At 35.2% G+C, this 23,834-nt stretch overlaps 1 protein-coding gene across 4 annotated transcripts in view; it reads right to left on the bottom strand.

Annotated features, from left to right (window-relative positions):
• Nucleotides 1-2,740: 2,740 nt before the first annotated feature.
• The window catches only part of fwd (phosphatidylinositol 4-kinase beta fwd), an 88,988-nt gene continuing 67,894 nt past the window's right edge, over nt 2,741-23,834 (bottom strand). For all 4 annotated transcript variants that reach the window (XM_068774891.1, XM_068774893.1, XM_068774894.1 and 1 more), the window contains 9 exons: nt 22,900-23,779; nt 14,837-15,037; nt 11,837-12,103; nt 8,894-9,064; nt 8,209-8,442; nt 5,976-6,154; nt 5,427-5,538; nt 4,424-4,565; nt 2,741-3,540 (listed from right to left, as the gene is read on the bottom strand). In XM_068774891.1, coding sequence (XP_068630992.1) covers nt 3,359-3,540; nt 4,424-4,565; nt 5,427-5,538; nt 5,976-6,154; nt 8,209-8,442; nt 8,894-9,064; nt 11,837-12,103; nt 14,837-15,037; nt 22,900-23,779 — 2,368 coding nt within the window. In that variant the 3' untranslated portion in view covers nt 2,741-3,358. The remainder of the gene's footprint in view (nt 3,541-4,423; nt 4,566-5,426; nt 5,539-5,975; nt 6,155-8,208; nt 8,443-8,893; nt 9,065-11,836; nt 12,104-14,836; nt 15,038-22,899; nt 23,780-23,834) is intronic.

Below are 23,834 nucleotides of genomic sequence, written 5' to 3' on the forward strand. Positions count from 1 at the left end.
GAAAATTAGAATTTGACATTATAACGCTAGGGAAAAAGTTTTCGCAAATAACATGTCCAAACTTGTAAAAAGATCTCTTTGACCGTAATATTTAGTAGTTAGTAAAAATTTGTTTTTCTTTCTGTCAGAATTAGTAAATCTAATGATGAAATGCGATATATTAAAAATGCAATACAAGCCGCGAGAACAATTGAACAATCTTGTGACATTTATGAGCCTATGGCGGACAGTCCCACGACGCGCCTACCTTTGTATAATAGTTGTGTGTACAATAAATTAGGATATTCTCAATAGCATCCGTTTATTTCATTTAACCACCACATTGGTGACCCCGCGAGGACCTTCGGAGACGACACAAGGAAATTTAATATGATGTCCACCAAGTGAATCCACCGGCCACCGAAAAGTACAAGACTTAAAACAAAACTTATAAAGCGGTTGTCTGCGTCACAGGAGAAGGAGGTAACTCATCTGCTGATGCATGAGAAATTAAGAGACAGACGACGTTCGCAATTTTTACCACCACAAGCCTAATGCAATTATAGCAGTACAAAGTTTATAAGCTTTTTCAATACGGGAATAAAGATTGCAAATAGTCAGCAAACAAAATGGCATCTAAATACTATAGTTAAATGTAAATAGACTGAAAAGATATGCTTCGGGTTTTCATATAGAATGCGAAGGAACTTTTTCCCCAACCTGTTGTGATCTAAAAATAAATTTTTAGGTGTTTTTTTTTTAAACAATTGCCAATAAAAATTTATTTATGGAATGACGTATTAAAAAGTTGATTTGTAGTCAAATACATTAATAATTTATACAAAGTATCAGGATCCCTAAATGTGACTACGATGGACGGGTCAGAATATGTAATGAATGATTAAATTTTCAATTAAAAATGCTACTGGACATATAACTTTGAAGTCATTAACAGGATAACAATTTGATGTTCACATATATCAAAGATTTGAATGAAATTTTAAAAGGTGCTGACAGGGCTATCTTATGGCACTAGATTACAAATTAATTTTCCTATGACCTAAAAATGAAGTTTAGGTTTTTATTTCTCGGTGAGTGATATAGTAAAAAGTCATTACACATGCGACAATTTTGAATTTGACACTAACATCACATTATTTTTTTTTCATTAAATAAACCGGTAACAACATAACGCAGCATTTTATTCAAAAACATGTTGATCACATAGCTTCCACTTAACAATTTAGACACCACAAATCACAACAATTTCTCAGATTGAAATACATACAGAAATATTTAAGACCAGATTGCAAAATTGCATCTATAATAATCTACTTCCTCGCACCAATATCCATGTAAATGTCGTCGACATCACGTCACGCTATAAATAAATATACATGGTTTTGAATATAGATTTAATAATGAAAATTCTATCGTCGTCCATATTAATTTATCGTTTATAAGCATTTGTTTCATCCAGGTACACAATCAACTATATTTCAGTAATTAAACAAGGAATGCGCTGGATAAGCCCGCTTCCTACTGCTGCTACTGAAAATCTGTAGAGGAGGCCTATGTCCAGCAGCAGATGGTGGATTGCTTATTTTAAAGTCTTATACAATGGTTCCGTAACTTTAAAGTGCAATAATTGGATAATAAGTGCTGATCAAGTCGAAGTTGGTCACACTCGGAACTGAATCCTAAATGTGTTTCAATTAACATTTCAAGGCTCAATCTAGAAGCTTTATCCTCCCACTGTTCACTTTTAGGAGCTTCCACCATGAAGCGTAGAGTATGTAATATAAAAATTCACTATTCTTCCTCCTTAAACCCACGAAGGCTATTCGGCATTTTTTTCAGCATTAGTAAAAAAGCTATAGTTTACAATACTAAATATTTTTTAATAAATCGAAGAATTTAATACACACTTAAAGATTTTAGCATTGCCGTATAGCAAAAAACATGAGTCAAATTTCAATACATGTTTTTGAAATTTAACATACTCTATATAACATAGGTTTTAATGTCCATCAGCGAAATGTATGTTACAAATATGTATTGATCAATAAATGTGTAAAACAATTCTGCTTTCTATTGTACATTGTTATAATAGTACCACAGGGTGCCTACTGTTGAACATATACCTTACTTATAGATTCCCAATAGGTCCGGTTGGAAGCATCCTACACCCAGCATTTCCAAAATTGTTAACATGCATATTAATTTAAAAATTGCATAAATTCATCACACATTGATATAATGTTAAAGATATTCTTAAACATTTTCTATTTAAGTTATCTTCAACATCGTTTATAACAGTATTATTTTAAAAAATTAACAATAAGTTCAATACTAACTAGAATTAAAAATTAATTGTTTAATTATGAATTTTATTACATATTAATTATAATTAATGTGTACCTGGCTCAACGACGTCAGATAAAAGAGAAATTTGAATGCATATTCAAATGGAAAAGACAAAATTTTCAAGAATCTGGCAAGACAGAAATATCATCAGCATAGATATTATACGGCTCAGTTTGTTACACATACCATTCCCAACTAACCAAAAATCAAAACTAGGCTCTTTACAACATGCTACCTATGAGTCTTGAGTTATTTTGGCAACACCAAACATAGGCAAACAGATAACTGCAAAAAACTACTGGTTGTAGGGAAAGTAAACGGTAGAATACCCCTGGTCTGACCAAGCCTATTGGTGTTGAGCGCTGATGGTCTTTTCGGCTTTTACACTAAGTCCCACATTCAGAACAGGAACGCCGAGAAGAATTATGTTGGCTCTATACTGTGTAGATACGGCCCTTTATAATGAGACTATTATTACTGTCCTGAGGAAAGCAAAATACAAGATGACATGTTCACAGCTAGATATCAATTAAAGGCATATCAAGTCAGGGGCCGTTGTTTAATCACCATTAAGATACTTCAATATTATAGATATCTCAGAATATTTAATAAACCTTTGAACATTTGTACCATAAACAAATTACTTCATATATTTGTTAATTTACTTTAATTTTGATATTTAAAACAAATAATTTTTGTATGTTTATCCATTATTATATTGGGTCTAGATTTTGTGACGCTATAGAAATCCTCTTCCTTGCCCTTCAATAGTTGATCGTGTTCTTTTAGTAAAATTTATGGCATGTAATGTTACGCCATCTGCCGGTCTTTAATGGAAATATTACGTCATAAAAGCTAAACTCTAGATATGATCTACAGAGATGAATAATGCAGTTAACAGAAAATTGTAGTTAAAAATAATTGCTAATTCTTCAGAAACGTAATCCACTATCGATAATGGTAGGAAAGTAAAGTATTGCCTGGTATTGTTGGTCAGGTTCGTGTTCACAGGTTAGAGTATACCGTTGGTGTAGTACTGGTAGTTGTCGTACAGTCGCGTGGAGGGAGAGTGCAGAGCGTCTCGTACAAGGCGCTCCACGAGCACTTGCAGTTGCTTCTCCGTGTGGCCCCGGTGGAAGCGAGCCTCGAACGACGACACTGAGTTGCTGCTGCGCAAGCAAGCCAGCTGACCGCCTGCAACAAATCAAATTCCTCAACAATTCTATCCAAGAGACTTCATACTTTCAAAAGATACAAACCAGTCGCAGTCCAATAAAAATAAATGATGTACTTCAGAGTGATTATTTAGTTTCGTTTCTTTTATTTATTAAGAATCGTCATCAAAAGCCTAACTATATACAAATATAAAATAGTAATGTTACCACAGGACAATACAAATTTTAGTTATAAAATAGTAATTTATAATTAAATTTAAAGATAAATAAAATTGATTTAAGTAGACACACAGGTTAAAAATAAAATCAGTGACCTGTTTTATTCCATAGACAAAAGTAAGTTATATAAGCAAGTTATCATTATTCAATTATTTAACCATATTATGCATTATTAATAATTAATCACTTTGTGTTTTTAAAATAAATATCGTTTCTTCTTCTTTACAGCCTATAGATACCTACTGGAAAATATAAGTGTCATCTCCAAAGATCCATGTCAGCAACCTCGATTCGGCTGAAAACTACCTAATTTCTGAATCGATCTCACAGCGAAATTTCGAGCGTACCTCTCTAAGTTGCTGCTATACCCACCGTAAACGGCCAAATCTCTATACCTTAGTTATTACTGGCAATAAACATTGGTCAAAGATCTTCGTCTGTAGACGTTGTGGTATTTATTCTAAACGAGAAGATTTTTCGAAACTTTTGAAACGCTGCCCAATCGAGTTGATTTCAGTATTTAATTGGTTCAAATCAATAGCATTTAAAAATTAAGTTTATCTTTTTGTACACTACAACACAAAAATGTTCCTATACTTTCATTGTAATGCCTCATGACATACACAGATGATATATAAATTATCCTGAGCATTAAATAATGTAAATAAACAAACACAACTAACCCATGCGCATGATCTCGACGAGGTCTATGATCTGGTCGCAATGCTTGCGCGCTGCGATCAGCCCGCGCAGGATCAGCATCGTGAAGTGATTGAACATGTCCGAGCCCTCGCCGTCCATCACCTCTACGAACTCTTGCGTCAACTGAAACCATTATTCATTTATTTATTACGAAGATAAATAGTCAATTGAAACATAAAATCAAAAGCAACTAAATCCACTTCATAGCATCTAATAAACATGGATGTAGATTATTTTAATTCTAGGACGAGTTTTTGAATGGAATTTGTATCGGATATAGCGGATATATATTTGAAACTATGTGGATTTCGATTCGATCGATCGATCGTCGATTTATCCTATTCATATTGTAGTAATTTAAATACAAGTTTCAAAAATTATATTTTTATTTCGTACAATGACTTAAATAACAATGTTTATTAATGATTTTACTTTCATAGTGATGTTTTTCTTTACATCGGGACACGCATTTTTCTTGTTTTGATTGACGTCATTTGATAGCTACTGGGAGTTTTTGGAACACTCTCACTGCTGCCCAAGTGACATTTATAGATTACGTAGATTACAGACGGTATAACGCTGGGGGCGCCTAACCTCTTAAGGTCGCGAACTAAGAGGTCTCCTGGCGAAACCTCCGCTATGGCCGGCGAGCTCTTAGATATCTTTGGTCAATGCTCCATGGAGTGGCTAGGCCCAACGGCCTCCACGAGTGGGCCACGGCTTGGGATATAACTCGACGATAATACCCCTTCTCTGTCTTTCACGAGCGCGCCCTCAATTTTATCTTCAAATATTTTATAACTATGAACATATAATCTAATACAGTATACCGTTTGTTAAAAAAAGTGTTCTTGTATCAATAACAACTCCTTGGTCATGCCTTGCAAAGAATAAAAAAAATGCCGAATAATTTGAAGTCGCGATTAATTTTAACATCTTACGTCCGACTTAGCGATATATATGATAAATACATATCAACATTACCTTGAAAGGGGATCTTTCAAAGCCCAAATTCTTTGGAGAAGTGGAGAATATGAAACCAAAGTCAATGTGAATGATGTGTCCAGTGCTGTCCAGCAAAATGTTTCCATTGTGCCTGTCAATCAAAGCGAATTTATAAACCTTTTAACTTATCGATAACTTGGCTAATAATTGTATGCTTTGTATGATATGTTCAGTGTTATTTTTATTCAATCATTTACAAGTTAATTTAAATTAATTGTACCACTATGAGCTTAAGAGAAAGTAAAAAGATGCATCTTTATTATACGACAATGTTTATAAAGATTAATTGTCTTTTTTAAGCATTTTGTAGTCAAATGAGCAATATTCACCCTTATCAAGTCTTTAAACTTATATACAATCACCCTTTATATAGCAATATTGTTATTAATTTATAAGCGAAGTACTAAATAAGTTTTTTCTTTAAAACACTACTAGACATTTAAAACATTTTTGTTTGTTTTGTCCCTATACCGCTTTTAAGATTTACACCTAAAATCAAACATGCTGTATAGAGAGCGGAAAGCAGACCTGTCTTTGAGTTGCAGCAGATAGCTGGTAAGCGCGTAGGCGGCGGCTGACTCCACGAAGTTCTTCTGCGCACTTAGGAAACCCTCGCTGTTGGGCGGTCCGTGCTCCAGTTCCAGCCACGCGCGCAAAGATCGCCCCGATTGCTTCTTTATCTGATGCAGTGACACCGAGTTCAATACCTGAAACATTTTATTTTTTTTTATATAAACAAGCTATTTACGGCTTCGTACTGGTAATTTGTTTTATTTATACAAAGTGCCCTGTATAGGTTGTATCATTCTGTACTAAGTAGCGAACTGCATTTGCAGATATTAAATATCTTTACTATAATTACTTACTTTTTTTCGCGTAAACTGCATGACTAGTAAAAATCTGATATTTTGTAATCCTTTTAATTATATACAATATTTTTTGTTTGGCATCTTAAATACAATTTGGTTTTTAACTAACCATAGACAATTCCGACTCGCCTTTTTAAGATAGATGTTTTAACGTTTTTAGGTTTGTATTAAAACATAAGTGTTCCGAATAAATCTTTATAACTTAACATATATATAAAACAATCGTCGAATTAGTCCAGCCGTTCCTAATTTTTGACAACACATTTTTACATTTATAACCAGATTTTTTATTGCAAGCATTAGAAACGTGAGGACAACTTTAAAATTTACAGTAAGTTTGTGAGTTACAGCTCTCAAAGATTCAGTAGAAGCAATTGCAACTTATGCCTCCTGATTGGCAGCAGAACAATTGGCTTATTGAACCATGTTTACTGTTTCTTGTGAACATTGTACGACATTCAGACTATGAAAAGTCGATGAATCAGGCGTCCAACATTAAAGAGAGTAATTAGCGCTACAAATAAAACCTTGTTAAAGTTTATCAATACACTTAATGACTACAATGTATATTATACAATCAAAAAGAAACCTATTAGATCAAACAAGTTGCGACCTACTAATTAGAATTATATCATATATATTGGTGTATTTAAAACATGCGACTTTCTAGAAGTTATAGGACGTATCTGATGTCCCGATAAACATATTTAATAATAAACAAGGTCATACAAAATGATCGATTTATGAATAATAGATTGTTATCACGATAAAATAACTTGCACTTGATAACTCATTGCATAGATTTTGTATCTAAACAGTGGCAGTGTTTTTCTGTGCTCAATCAAAAATGGCATTCTTTTTGTTTACAAAATCCTATCTTTGAATGCAAAGATATTATTGGGACGTATTTAAATAAAAGAGCCTTTTTTTAATAATAATTTTTTACAGAGGGCATCTCATCTCTCGGTAGGATAACACATCATCGAACAATATTACAGATTTTATTTATTTAATAAAAATGAAAGAGAAAATTTCTCAATCCGAAACAATTATAAATCTGATAAGATTTGAAACAATAAATAAAATTAAATTTATAAATCCATGCAACTTATTGACACATCCTATAGATACGAATAAACTATTTTAAAACGTAAACTTTCTTGTTATAGGGTTTTTTAGGTTACAAAATATGTAAAGTTATTTGGTAATATCCATTTAAATACGTCATATGTCATTGTATATATATGTTTTATGACTAAGCAATTAAGTTGTTTATAATATATCAAATATTATATACAACGTAAATTTACGAAGTAACACAATTATTTGAGAAAAACAATGGAAAATGGATAGACAAAAATTAAGTAGGACGATAGGATAGAAGAAGAACAGAAGAACTAATATCACCGACACAGCTCGAATTGCTGGTCTAAAGTAGAAGTGGGCGGGGCACATCGCTCGTGCAACTGATGGTCGCTGGGGTCAAAAGACCACGAGCCGGTAGACCCGGCGTGGGTACGCCGCCTACAGGTGTATGACATAATTAAGGTGGCGGAAAGTAACTTCGTGGCAATCTTTGGGGGGAAGCTAATGCCTTGCAGTGGGCGTCCGTCGGTTGAAAAGAAGAAGTAGAAGATAGGATAGCGAAGAATTCAGGTTCATATAAGAATTCATATGTCATAAAATTAAGCATTTATACCTATGTATCATCTGGATATCTTTGGAACAGTAAGGCTTAGAGATTTAACGTTTTGTAGGATTATTCCTTCTACCGAGTAGAGTTCAACTAAGAACCGATTTTTCGAAAGGCTACTCGGTACGTTTAGTAAAAATGCATATTTTGAAAGCGGGTAGTGGGTAGCAAAAAATAAAGATGCTGAGGTGGTACTAACCGGTTGTATGAGTCCACACTCGCGATCGAGGCACAGGATCTCGTAGGGATGCAAGCGCAGGGGCACTCGCTCGACGCGCCACGCCGCCTCCAGCCGCCGCAGCAGCTGCGCGGCCAGCAGCTCTTGTCGCAGGTCGTCGCCCACCTTCACGATGCATCCCAGCAGCCTCCACCCGCTCAGCGAGCCGTACGGGGACGACGACCGTATGCGCGAAAGCTTACTCTCCCACGACTCCTGAAAAAACCATAAATATTTGAAATATTATAAGCATTAACATACACATTTCAGTGATTAGTTTATTTTTAACGTTGTCATCGTATCAACAGGGCGATTAATTATAAGTGTAGAAAGCTTTGTGGTAAATGTATAACTCATTTACTATCAATGTTCGGTACACCGTATCTTAAAATCAATGGTGTTAGAAATAATAACGTAAAGATAACACATAAAAAGAAGGGTTTACAGTATTGAAATTACTACATTTTGCTTTATACTTAAATTTATCTCGAGTACCGATAAAAAAACATATAATTACATTTAAACGAATATATATGACACTGAGACGATTGTGCAGTATACGTGTCTTGTGTTACTGTCGTGGTACTGATGTGGCGGTGCCTACAATTAGTTTTCTACATAGTTTGTGTGTAGAGCGGCAGAGTGAACAGCGAGTGTAAACAGTTACCTTGAGCGCGAGCGCGGAGGGGTCGGCGGGGTCGTGACGGAAGGCGTTGGGCGGCGGCGCGGCGGTCGCGTCCACCAGCCGCCGCCGCACCTCGCCCGCGCCCACCGCCATCGACTCACGCGAACCGCACGACGACGTCGACTGCGCAGACGCTATCGACACGCCCGACATCTGATCACAAAACAAACATTAATTGAGAAATTGATAAAACAGTGGTTATTTTTTCATTTAATTATACATTTTATTTAAAAAGAAATAATTTATAAAAGAACAAGAGACGGTCATATCGCTTGAAGCGATCTCTACAATGAAACCTTTCGGTAGTGATGGGAGACTTGGAGGAGAAGGCAGTTTAGGGTGTACATACATACAAATACATACATTACTATACACATACATATATACAAAAATACTCATATATACATGTAACGAGCGCTTGATACATTCCCCATCTTATCTCTAAATAATCACGTAACAAATTTATGCATATAATTAAACAAAAACTTGTAAAAAATCCCATGTAAGGGATAATATAAACATATCTCGGGAATTTTTCAACTGTATTAAGAATATTATAAAAGGGAACACAAAACAACCTCCTTGTTATTTTGTAGTAGTCGGTTCTCAAATTAAAGGTTTGAAACCATCGTAGGTTTAAGTTGAAGAATTCCATTGCAGAAGAACCCAATAGGGTTCTGGTTTCTATCAAATAAAGTTGTTCTGATATTCTTTCTATGATATACACGAGTCACTGAAAATGATTCTATATCGATAATATACATAAACGAACAAACGTGCATAAATATTCACTACTATCGAGGACCAAGGCGTGACGCAAACAAGAAAAAGAGAGAATAGATGATAAGGGATGTCACACAGAGGTGAGTAATACGTTGGGTCTTCAATTTTCGCACATTTTACTTTCGAGTAATTTGCCATTTCATAAATTTTAGCAACAAAGCTACTGGATTAGTCAAAACTAAAGATTTACATTCAGGAACTCTTGATGAATTTACAAAGGAAACAAAAGCACTCAATAAAATAAATACTTTAAAAGAAAGTTTTTTTTTTCATATTATTTGCTCTTTCAATAACAATTTTAGGCACATTTTAACGTCTTATGTATAATCCTACTTTCTTTTCTACAAAAAATAATAAAAAATCTTTCATTTCCCTTTCATTCTAAAACAGTATAATTTATTTCAATTTTACTTGTACGACAATGTTTTGCCTACTTTTATTTACAACTATTTTCCTAGCTTTGTTTGTATGACTTCTCTATAATTACTTTATAACATCACTATGATTACAGTGCACTATTGTAAGTCATTAATCGCACACTGCTTGTACAAAAAATTGGTTTGTATACTATTTACAATAATAAAAACGTGAAAATCTCAAAATACTAGATATTGATTTCACAATCACGTTTCGTATCATAACTCAGATACCAGATATAATCTTTGGTGAATCACGATATAAGATAAACGTCTAAAGGCGCGTGGAGTTTTGGTGACAATGTAGATGAACACCCGTATTTATTTGTATTAAACGCACTACGACATCTACTCCTAAGAATCGGCCTAAATTTAATGACCCAAATGCCAAGAAAAACTTCTTTACAAGATAATTTGGTAAAAATAACTTTACATAGGGCATTTGTAAATAGGTATAAAAGCTTTAAAGTTTTTTGCTAACAAATTTGCTGTGCACTCACCCCTTTAAAGCTTATACACTTAATACCGACCACCCTCGTGAACGAGGCATTCACTCGATGCGTCCACCGTAGTAATGGGTACATTGGGATCTTGAGCGATTTATTCAATCCTTTACAACTAGTCTCTCCTTTAAAGTATATCAGAATTGCTGAATGTATATTTACATAAATATATAACCGTCATCATCATTTCAGCAATGGAACTCCCTCTCTTGCAATACAAGGTGAAAGGACGACTTTTGTCTCTTCACCATATATCGTAAAAAACATTTATTAGCAATTATTAAAATTCATTCATTACTAAAACTTTATTTGTGTAATTAGGTATTTCATAACAACTTTACCAAATAACAACCGAAAAAAATTCTCGAATTCGTGTCACGATCTATTTGAAATCTTTTCAACAATTTTTAACAAACAACGCGACATGAGAAGCAATTCTTATTCTACGTCTAAACAAATTGTAGAGTGACGCGGTTGTTTTAATATTTTAGGAAAAAACAACATGACTGCAGTCTGTTCAGTTTCTCAAATGACTATCGGATTGACGTTTCCTCTTTTAAACCATCACGAATGCTAGATTATATGTTTTGGAAATATACCCAAGATTTTTTAACCGGTTAGTTATTTCTGTATAAATAGAATTAGATCAACGATACACAAGATATAGAGCAAGCAAATAACGTCCTAATATTTTCCTGTCCAGTATGGCTGTGGCTGAAAAGATGATAATGATGCCGATTTTTTCGAGCTTATAATATACTATAATGCAGTTTCCACCTAAGCTTTTCCTTGTAAAATTCTAATAAAAGACGGACATAATTTTTTATGCATTATTCGTTTTATTATCTACATCGCATCATTTACATTGATAACTTGGGAAAAGAAGAATACCAGAAGAGCTCGACACGATAGAAACTATAATCAGATTGAAGTCCCAAAAATCGCCACATTAACTGGTCTAAGACTTTAACTTTGTCTTTGACCCATCCAGTGAACCTTGTCACCATTTCAGAACCTTTCGACCCCAATTGCCGTAGGTTCCACAAGCGATATACCCGCCCACTATCATTTCAGACGAGCAACCCTTCGGGCTGGGTCGGCTCCAAACATGGTCCTTTACAATTATTTCTCAGATAATTTGACTCTTGACCTTGATGCTGCCTAATGCCATTTTAGGCAGTTTTTTTTTAATAATTGCAGTGTGGTGCGTAGGAAGCTCTAACCTGTGATAGACAGTCAGGCGCCGGCGCTCTAGTCGGGTAATTCGAGCCGAGGTCGACGTCGTCATGGCTCCAGCAGTCTCCATTGTCAACATCGTCCAGTGCGCTATACAGCGAAAGGGACGGCCATTCGGGCACGAGATTCTCCTCGCTCTTCGTATGCCGGATGGGGGGAGAGTGCGGTGCAGGAGGCGCCGGCGGCAGGAGACGAGGGGGCAATGGCTCGTGGCCATCTGTTTCCAGCACCTCCACGTATATTATATACGGCGCCTGTGTACAAAAAAAACTATTTAATTAAATTCGAAATTTGCTGCGTACAAACAATATAATTATATCGTACAAAATTACTCCTATAAAATTATACAGAGCGATAAGTTATACGTTTATCTTTATAGGGGTAAATGTATTACTCATTTGGTGTCAAATAATGCTTGGCACGCTCTATCCAAAAACCAATGGTTTCAAAAATTATAAATATGGCACTCATAATATATCAAGAAAAAGCCTTAGGGCAAATTTTGGATATTTATACATATTGTAATAAATTATTGTTAACTATCTGTGTCCCGGCAGACTATTATTAGAGGAACCGGAAAGAAATGTCATTTCTGTCGACATATTTTACAGAAAAACCGATTGGTTTTTACCGCTTCCGCATTTAAAATTTGTATACTAGATAGCAAAAGGTTGTTGATAACGAAGGTGAATATATTGTTGATTAGAAATAAATACTTGTTAAAAATGTAATCGCGTGAATTTAACTTAAGAAAGCGACATTACTTTCCGGTCCCCCTAATATATATGCAAAAAGTATAAATGTGAGATACTATCGAAACGGCCGAATTTAAAAACCTCTCAAGCGTCGCCTTCTATATTTTCTTACCAATCTCAGTTTACCTCAGTAAAGATACTTCCTGACTTTTAATACGAATTTGGTTATTAATCTAATAAAAATATTAACTCTAACATAGCGGATTTATTTGAAAAAACAAATCTAGTCTGTGTGTGGGTAAGTTAACAAAAACACAATACTCACACAACACATTGCACAATGATACTACAAAGACATGTGTTTAAAGTTTATTGCGATATAATATAGAGCGACTAATATCGTACAAATTAACGATAATGTGTTTGCGTTGGACACACGCGTCGATTAAGGTTACCTCCCGCGGATAATCATATAAATACTCCATTAAATGGCACGGGACAAACGTATACCCAACTCCATGCTTGATTTAAATGTTTGCTAACGGTTTTATGGTCTGTCAATTCTATTTAACTAGGTTTTTTTGACAGGTGGCCACAGTTTTGTTTTCCTTATAGGCGAAGCATTTGACCTGTGTCTCTTAAGTTATGAACGAACGGCCACTCTCTTGAAGATACGCAAGTTATAATTGTCTGGAAACAATGACTTCGCCTTACTGAAATTTACAAATCCCGCGAGTTGGGGATAACTGTGCGATCTAAACTAATTTTACTACTAAGCTAAGGGACTTTTTTAAGACCCTCAGCTCGGGCTTGATTTTTACCGGGTTCCGAGGCAACCAAATTCTTAGTTCGTTTAGTCCGACACTCCATTTAGGGACCATACGCAAGGCCCCCGAAAGGGGACCTCCTTCACGACCGTAATTGTATACGCGTTTCTCAGTCTGATTATGAAGGCCTAACGCCGCATTGACCTGTTGGTGTTATCGGACTACCCATCACATCCACAGATCACATACAGCAAAAGACAACTTTATCAAGGTCGTCAGAAGACGATAGACGCAGGCTGCTTCCAACTGGTCTTATTGGAAATCTACGAGGAAGGATATGTCCATCAGTGGACATCTTACGGTTGAAATGATGATGAAGTGACAGAAAAAACTTCAATTCTATCAATTGTTGTAGAAGTTTCTTCTCCGATTTTAATAAACGAGGAAAATACAAAATTTCAATTATTACAAGTCAAGGAAGGAAAATGAAAGAGAAAAAAGGTAAGTACGAAGCAGCAAAAGCTCAGCAATCATTAGTTATTAGTAATGGAATAATTGTGTATAGTAAAAACATTTGATGTTTGAATAGAGACATCAACGGATACAAGGTCGAAACAGTTCTTATACTGTTAAACATCGTACAACTTGCTCGTTACTATTTAGTTACATTTATTATCTTGTGTAACGCAGATGCCCCCTAAACGTATGTACGGTTACGCGACACAATCCAATTGTAATGCCCACTGACATTAATATAAGAAACCTTGCGTGCGAGGCGCTTCATAGAAAAACATCTAAAGTGCTTCGCGTAATTCAATTTATGACTTGTAGAGAAAATTAATGTTACAAAAAAATATCCGTCCTAATCGACCGCGAGCTGTCTCAATTGAGGCGTCTATCTAAAAATTTTATACACAATAAATCTTCGTGAATAAATGCTATTAAAGCTAGGCGACCTAGAGAATAAAATTGTTAATAGGGTTAAATTAGGATTATTGCGAAAATAATCACAAGTATGGAAACAAATGAACAATATATAAATATTTAGGAATATATTATAGTAATATACATACAGAGGTAAATATAATCAGTTAAGAATTTGATTGCAGATTAAAAAGTAAAACATAAGAGTAGAAACAACTACTAAACATACGATGCAAAATTACAAGAAAGGAAGTTAACGACATGCAGAAAATATACACAAAATTCATAACTAAGAAAGCATAGAAAACAAAGTTTAATTTGTCTCTATGCCAATGTGATGTATGTCGGATAGTGCGAGGCTTCCAATGAAGGCGTGGCATATTTGAACTAAATTTAGACAAGCCGGGACAGTCACATTTATTATTTCATAATTTGTGTACATGCGCTTTATTGTGTCGCGTTAAACTATTATGGAAAATATAACAGTACCATTATTTATACTGCAAATTGTACTGTATTTTTAAGCAATATTAACTGCTGGTGTACGTAAATAAATAAATATTTTTCTATCTAATACAGAGATTGCACTGGAGAGCGTTACCTTGTCCTTGCTGTTGAGTAAGGCCGCGGCGCAGGGCGGTATGCGCAGCACATAGTGCGGGCGCTGGTGCAGCGGCAGCGACACGCGCGCCGGCAGGTTCAGGTTTAACGCGGCCAGATCCGCGCGCAGCTTGCTTTTCCTGCGCTCCTTGTCCGCCACGCCGGCCAACCGCCGACCGATGTTCGTCAGCGCCGTTAGAAACTGCCGACAAACACAACTTTACACAAACAATAACGACTCTGTCGGCCAATTTAACTGGCAGTAGTGCAATCGTGTATCTATAACTAAGTTCGGTGTGGACTTACGATAGAAGTTATCTTTAATTTATGGGCCGATAGACGCCTCACTAGATATTGCTTTGCCTGCATTCAGCCCATCGGCATCCTGCGATCTTGTCTAGGTCTTCGGTCTACCAGTGGGCGCCAGATTCGTCGCGTTTACTGGCTCATGATAATCTCGTGATATTTATTAATTTTATTTACATACAAGCTGACTCGATAGACGTAATCAAGTCTTTTTTATACTGGACAAAGATCTCATCCATTAGATTTTCAATAGGACCTGTTGAAAAACAGTGTCATCCATCGACCTTAAAAGTTCACCTTGTCTTAACTATGAACAATCAATTCGAACCTCAAAGAGAACTGTCTATTTCATTATAGTTCATAGCGAACGGCTAAATGGACAATATCAATATATAACATACTTTCTAAAGTTTTTAAAGTTTGTGATCAATTTTCTATTTGTTTTTTATAAGAGTCTCCTACAAAGTATAAATGAAATGGGTAGCGGTTCTCAAGTTACGACGCGACTAAAAAAAAAAAAGAGATTCATCAATAAGAGATTTCTACACTGTGTCTCTTAGTCTTTTGGAAACAGAAGATATAGAGACTCATTCTGAAATACGTTTTACTAATTGAAATTTTGTATAAGACTGCGTCAAAACCGTATGCCTTTAGAACAGAAAAATAGCAATGCATACACAACTAATGTATATTGCCATAAGCAAGGCGATGTTGATGACCGTCAACAAAAAATATCATATTTTTTATTATATCTTTGCCTCTTATATGGTTACAATGTAAAAGTTATACAATTCAATACCTTTTTCGACAACATATATTTGAATAATTTTGAAAGTGAGACAAGATTTCCTAGTGGCATTACACTTACGAATGAATATATCACGTTTAGATTTCTAAAATTTATTTAAAACGGACAAAATTTGAATTCTCATATATTATCCAGAGTATTTTTCCCTTTGAAGTTTTTCACCGACATATTTATCTCTTAATATCACAGAGAAATCAAACATGCAATAGATAAAGACCTAACCTACAGAGCGTTGAACTTTTAATAAAAATGTTATGTCGAATTGGTGTCTAATATGAGCGAGAAATATTATTTTGACATTATAAAAAACATTCTCAAATAAAATGCACCTTATATGATTTTCGGATACCAAAGTTCACCGTAGTCACTCTTTAATAATAACGAAGACAAACCGTATCCGTGAAAATTATCATCGTTGTAAATTATCAAGCAATAAATTAGTTTTTTTGTTTTTGAAATACTCTTTTCCCCGTCTTGTTTTCGGATCTGGGATCTGCACCCTCCTACTTTCACCGTCCCTTTCTCATCTTCAACAATTTCTCTCTTTACTTCCTCACATCCTTTATATTTTCTATCGTTCAGCATACATTCAACATTCAGCATTTACCCACATTACATTTACGCATCGCCTCCCAATCTTCGCCACTCTTCTTGTTACGGTTTTTTATGTCTAATTACGTCACCCACTAGACTTAAAATTAAAAAGTTTACCAAAGATAAATTAGTAAGAAAATTCAAGGATAGTATAAAAGATTTTTATTGCGATTATTTCAGCTACTATATTAAGGATATTCATGAGAGGCTGTATGCATATGCTTCCAACCAGTTCCTATATGAAGTCAATGGCGAAGGTAGTGTATGTCTTAAGACTGAAATAATAATGCTGACGATTGACACAGACCCGAGTGTGTTAAGAACCCACATATTTTAAATTAAAGCATGCCGCTATGGAGCAGCCGAATTTAGTTCAAGTTTTCATCAAATTGGGATCTTATGACATTCATCTCAGGTACACGTGTTCACAATTAACGATCCAAACTAGATAATAACACGATGAAAATTATCTTAGTGACAGTGCAATATATTCATATAAAAATTTTAAACAGTAAGTCTTTCAAAAACGATATATAATAGTGACGCGGTAATTATAAGGATTAAGTACTTAATCCTTATTATATTATCTGTTAATCAAAGTATAGTTCGGATTATAACTTCATAGATAACGACACTAGGCATATAATATATAAATTAGTCCATGGATACGCGTTCAACCTCGGTACGGTAAGCAACTGCCGGAGCGCCGCATGACCCTAATACGGAGGTTAAATTAAATAAACTATCAACCACCGAGAATAACCCGATAAACTACACACGGCTTTATTAAATCACGCACAAAGGATGAGCGCTGGAACACTCGCGCAGGCGTGGGCGCGACCCCAAAACCACAAATCCTTTTTATATTTTATAACGATTTAGTCTAAGTGCGACATTTATAAACATATTTTTAACAGACGTTTATGAAGTAGCTTTAATTTTTTTATACAATTTGTCTGTGTGTAAAGACAACAAACATCGCATTTAGTACGTAAATAAAATATTTATTATATTATTAAATACTATACTAAAACTTTATAAGGTTTTTTAAAACAAATTAATAACAACTCTGACTCTGTGTTTGGCACTAATCGGTGTAACATTACTCCTGAAGATGCCCCGTGGAGGGATGGAACACGCGTTGAGTAATTTAACGGTGGTAGTTGTATAATTCGCATTGTTTACCGCATGCGAATTTACCCTTGTTATTTATATTGGTCTTTTTCTTACTTAGGATGGACTTCCGCAAAATAACGCCTGAATCCATTAGATAATAACAATGATTTTACGTGACAATTGTAACATCGTCGTCAGATCCAGGAAACAAGCCACTTCTTATCGGTCCTTTTAAAAATGGGGGAGGCCTGGGTCCAGCAATGGAAGTTCAATGGCTGAAATAATGATGATGATGACGTGATAATATAGAAAAATTAAATAGTTTTATAGCTGCTTAAACACACAGCCTTTACGACCGTAAAAATTACTTTTAATGAAGAATATGGCTATAAAGACCAAAGTAAGACACTATTTGGAGCTTTACATTTAACAATTCATTTTTAATTATGTATAGACATAGATATATACACTTTAAAAGTCAATTTGTGACAACACACAAGCTAAATAGTTTTAATTCCGATTTGTAATTATAAATTATAACAGGCGTGTAATGAAAACAAATTGACTCCGTGCCCATAGGGCTCGCCCTCACAATTAACGTCATAGCATTGAACACACCCGCGTCCACAAATTATACCATAGACACAGAGACCCGCATTATACAAAGCTTCAACGGGACATGAAACGCTTTGTACTACAACAAAAATCTTGTTGAATCACGTTTGGGATAAAAGGGGACTTCACTAAATAACTGGCATTAGGTTAATGTTAACCTGCATGTTTTGATATCCTCATAATATTCATCGCTTGGCTGAAATATCGTATTACTTCTGTTTACCATAAGCAGATAGACAAAAAAATAGCAAATCATCATCATTATAGTCATAGGTAGTTCCGCTGGTGTACATTGCCCTTCTCCCCTCCTACATGCATTTTCCATTAGACCTGTTAAAAACTGCTTGCATCCACGGCCTTCAACGACGAGCAAATAATGTTGCCGAAGATCTGTTGTTTGATATATCTTATAAAGATTATTTTTCGACAACTTCTCTATACAAAGGTAGGTTATACTTTGTTTTTTTTTTATCATTACTCTTTTATTTACATTTTAAAAAAGGAATTAAAAAGCATAATTATATTTCTGTAGACTAAGTTCCGTTTAAAGTAGTTATTAAAAAAAATTAATTGTCGTAAGAAAGACTCGTAACAAATAGTTCACTTGAAATATTGTACTTAATTGTACAGAAATGTTATTTGCAGTCTGGCGTAGTCACGGCATCGGACCGGGGGATGTATTAACGGCTGCACTCCCTAATAACAGGGAAAGTCCAAAACGATGACGTCACTATGTAAAGAAAATCAATAGTGACGAATAACTAAACGCGGGAGTTCCATGTACCCTACATGGAAACGTATCAGCTTTAGGGGTTTGAAATTTTGTAAAAAAATGTAATACTAATAATACTTTTTAAATTCTGTCAAACGAAATGTTTAAGAAAAATCGATATACCTCCGTGCCTAACGTCGGAAATACTACATATATTCGCCAGTCAACCAGTTACAACGCTTACAGTTGCTGACCGTGCAATGGATAATACTATGCACAGGATTTATCTACGAGATCGAATCAGGTGTCTTCATCGACACACAAAGGTAAATAACTTAGCCCAACAAATCGACAAGTTGAGGTAGCAGAAGGCAGGTCACATACCGTACAGAACTGATGGCCACTGGAGTCTTTTTATATCACATCCCGACTACAAATGAACTTACAAGACGTACTTGGCACAGCCTTTAGACGACGCTGGATGCATGGTTCTAACCAGTCCTATTGGAAGTCTTTAGATGAGGCCAATGTCAAGTAGTGAACATCTTATAGGCATGATGATAAAACAGTAGTTCAGTAGTAATGTTATATTCTAGACTAGACAATGCATTGAAATAAATAGGCATTCGCATTTGTCTGCACCGCGATAAGGATTTGTTATAACTAAAATACGTGATTATTACTGTTCTTCCCTATCACAATACATAGAAACCTATAATACAAAGTAAACAAAAAGCTTTTGAAGATAGAAACGAAATTTCAAAGTATAATTATGCATAAAAAATATTAACAAAGGTTATTTAATTTTTACCTGCATTACAAGGTTTTTATTTCAGAAACTGACAACACAAAGGTTAACATGAACAGAATGCCTTAGATAAAGTTCACCATTATTTTTACATAAAAAATCAAACCAGGAATCGTTTGGTGAGGCGCAAAAGTGATTTTGTATTACAAAATTCTGCATAACTTTACAGTGACTATCTTCATTGTAAGACTTATGTATACGAATTGTTTGGTCGATGGCAAAAGGGCCGTAACACCAGTTTATACTAACAGTTTTTTTTTTTTACCATGCACGAATGCCGTCTTTCCGTTGGCATATACAGCTTATCCGTGTTTTTCTACGGCATCTGCTGCCATTTTAAAAGCTTTTAACAGTTCGAATGTGATATTCCAACTGAAGCAAAAGTCTCTTTATGTAAACGCTTTTTATTTCCTCTCTTTAATAAACCATAATCATTCATCCCTGTGGCAGATCAAATGACATTTACTTGGATGCATTAACATGTTAATTACTACCTGTTTTACGTAAAAATTTGCTGCCTTGCCATGATATTTATTGCATTTTTCGAAAGATCGTGTCTGCTTTGGTGTGTAAGCATTCTCTTCCACATTTATGGATATGTGTAAAATGTGTGTAACATGCAATTTAAATGACATATCTTTCAGTTAAACATGATATTCACCAATAAATTAGGATTATTAAATCACTGTAACCCGATTTGGCAAGCCCACAGTCGCTCAACGTGGCACGGAGACTGCTAAGCTTGGAGGATTAAATCAGAAACGACAAGGTCCGAAGAACGAAAGTAATTTACATAGCCTTTACATACATAGGTAAGTTGTAGTGACAGTGAACATAACGCGCAGAGCAGATAGTCGTTAGTGTCTTAGGGTTTTTGAGAGAAGAACACGCCACGAGATGGACAGACAACATTGTTAATATCATTTGAAGATGCTGGCTAGAGTGGAGACTATGGCTGGTGAAGCTTATTAAATATTTCATTGCACTAAACGATAACATTAAACTTTGACATACGAGCTGCTGAAATACTACCAAATTTAAAATTAGAACACCTAATCAAGACAACGTAGGATATAAACAAGGCGATACGCCAGTCGCCACCGGAAGTCCACGCTACTCGGGTCGCGATGACGAGCCGCTGACATTTACGAGAATGCTCTGATTCGTATGTACATCACGCTCGCTTCCTGCATTGTACCTGTCGTTACACGCTTACAGTTATTTACTTTAAGCTATTTAATCGCCGAATAAATACGACAAATCCACTTAATAGTTGCTTATTGTATTGTTTAAACAAGACTCAGAAAGAAAATAACAATAAAACTTTATGGAGTAGGTACGCAAAAATCTTTAAAGCTTTTACACCTATTTCATATCATTGTGTATAATGTGATCACTCTGGAATATTTTAAGTTAACTTATTTTTCATTGTTATACAACAGGCTAATAATATCTCTGGCAGTACAATGTCTACAGAAGCAGATAATAAAATATTGTGTAAAAAAATTACTGTATTACCTATCATGTCGCTATTATAATTTTATACACCAATGATCTTTGTATAGAGCGTATTATACATTATTTGACAGCAAATGTCTATACATGGTGAATTTAAAGTTTAAACACAATATACCAATAAACACAATAAACGTACAAAAATCTATTACTTGATATATCATTTTTACATATATAAAACACTCCGTATATTTTTTATAATAGTTATTACATTTCCTCTTTAATGAGAACATTAACTTTACGCATTTTAAAAGTAAAAACCTTTTAAAATTACAATATTTATTTAAATGTAATGTAGTGTGTGTGTGAAATGTATTGTTTTTATTTATAAAACGTTGTAATCCCAGGTATGGATCCTTCGATCTATGATCGCAAGCCTCTTCTATTATTTTACTATTATACCATATTTTATTTACTTTATATATACCATATTTATCTTATATATACCATTATTTTTCCATTTCTTCAATCTTGCTCTTTACTACAACATATCTTACACATGGTAAATATGTGCCTCTGTATAGACTTGTCATAATTTACAATAATTGTTTAATTAACTTAGATATATTCGCTATAAGAAATTATTTATTAAAAAAATGTTTTAATAATGCACCGAAAGACGTAAAGCAAATAGAATACTTTTCGTATATTTTTTACCTATATCTATATGAAATTATTTTACATATATGAAATTACTTGTTTGTTTTCCAAATAAAATCAATAACTCTAGATAAATACATTTATTACATAATTAATAGGGTGATTGGTTGTATGTGTAAAAGCCTAAAAGGATGTATAGTTCATTTTTCAGCAAAAGCTTGAAAGTTATTACACCTATTCATAATCACCGTACAAAGTAAATAACTCTGAAATATTGTATATTAATTCATTTCTTTTCTATTGAAACACGATAAGCTCATAATTTCTAGCAGTACAAAGTCTGTAGGTACAGATTAACAATAATTAATTTTAGCGTGTAGTTATATACACTATTATTTCTGAAACCACTTATAAAAAAGTGAGTACTATTAATTGACACATTAACTCATTATATTATATTTGTTACACATCAATCACCCTGTGTTTTTTGCCAAATTATTTTCTTATGTATATGAATATTCATTTTCCCAACAAAGACGGCTCAAACTTCGTACGGAAACTCAGATACAAGCAAGGCAATTTCCTACTTTTGCATGTAATTAAAAACAACGCATAAAATTTCATTCAAAAATTGTTGGTAACTATCGGCCACCTTTACGATTTTATGAAAATTCGTGGTGAAATTCTTACGAACCGCCACATAAACAAGCCGACCGATAGTCGGCATGTGAAATGCTATCATCATAAATCTTTTATCGATACTTATATAACTGCTTAGATAAATTTAAAGATAACAAAATTTTTAATTTCTTTGTAGATTACAACATTTTATTATGCATTTGTCTCTATACTTTTTAACTTTATCTATTGCATAAATATTATATAAAAAAATTGAAATTTCGAAATGACAATTAACAAACGGTTAATTTGATACGTACAAATTAAATTGCAGAGTGAGTTTAAGAGTTAAACAAATCATAGAAGACCAACCTGTATTTGCGGAGCCAATCTAAGCGCACCACAGGAGCACTGTTCACCGCACAGGCAGCCATTGTCAAACGCTCTTCCGGACGCGAGATCCCCTAAATGCCTTCCAGACGGTGTCGCGATTCTCAATGCCGACGCATCCGATTGTGACCTGTGGTGTCCTCTCCTAGCAGGCAGTCTTATTTCCTCGGCGAGTATAGAATCTCGTAGCTTGGCAGCGTCCGATTTCTTTGAATCCCCGCCGAAGGCTGTGAGTAGCCACGCTAGCCGAAGTGAGAAGTCCGCACTCTGCTTACACCTGTGCACGAGGTATGGCCGAAGGACATCGGCGACGTCGCTCATCTCTATGTACATAATCGCCAGCTGCGGCAGGTAGACGTCCACGTCTTCGTGTCGGAACGAGAACAGTTTGTTGGCCAAATAGCTCTGCACACCCGATCCTTCCGAGTTGAACAAATATGTAATAGCCATATTCATATCGAACAGTTCACTTTCAAATAGTCGCAATAAAGAGTCTTTGTTGTTGGTGGCCGGTACGTCGTTCGTAATAGGCTGTACGGTATCCGGTGGATCAGGCGGTTTTTCTGTTTCTTCTGGATTACCAGAGTCGAGACTTTCCCGCGAGCGTGCCGCGGCTAGCGGTGGGGGTCGCTCTTCGTCGTTACCGTCGGGCGGCGTGTGGATGCCCGAGTCATCGGAGCCGGCCGGCACCTCCGGCGGCAAAGCGAGCCGCGGCGCGGGCACCTCCATCGGCATGCGTAGTGGTGCACCCTCCGGGGACGTAGGCGTCATATCCTCCGGTATCCTTTGGAGAACAGAGTCCAGAGACCTGTTCCTCTGGTGGCCACATCCTGCTGGCGGCCCGCTCGAACCCGTCACATGTCTGCGAACAAAGAACGCAGATAAATAAAGTAACTAAATAAACGCGCACATCCAAA

The sequence above is a fragment of the Battus philenor genome, unplaced genomic scaffold (genome assembly GCF_028537555.1).
Source record: "Battus philenor isolate CCGP_79_NKW_IND1 unplaced genomic scaffold, ilBatPhil1.0.hap1 SCAF_8, whole genome shotgun sequence".
Lineage (NCBI taxonomy): Eukaryota > Metazoa > Arthropoda > Insecta > Lepidoptera > Papilionidae > Battus > Battus philenor.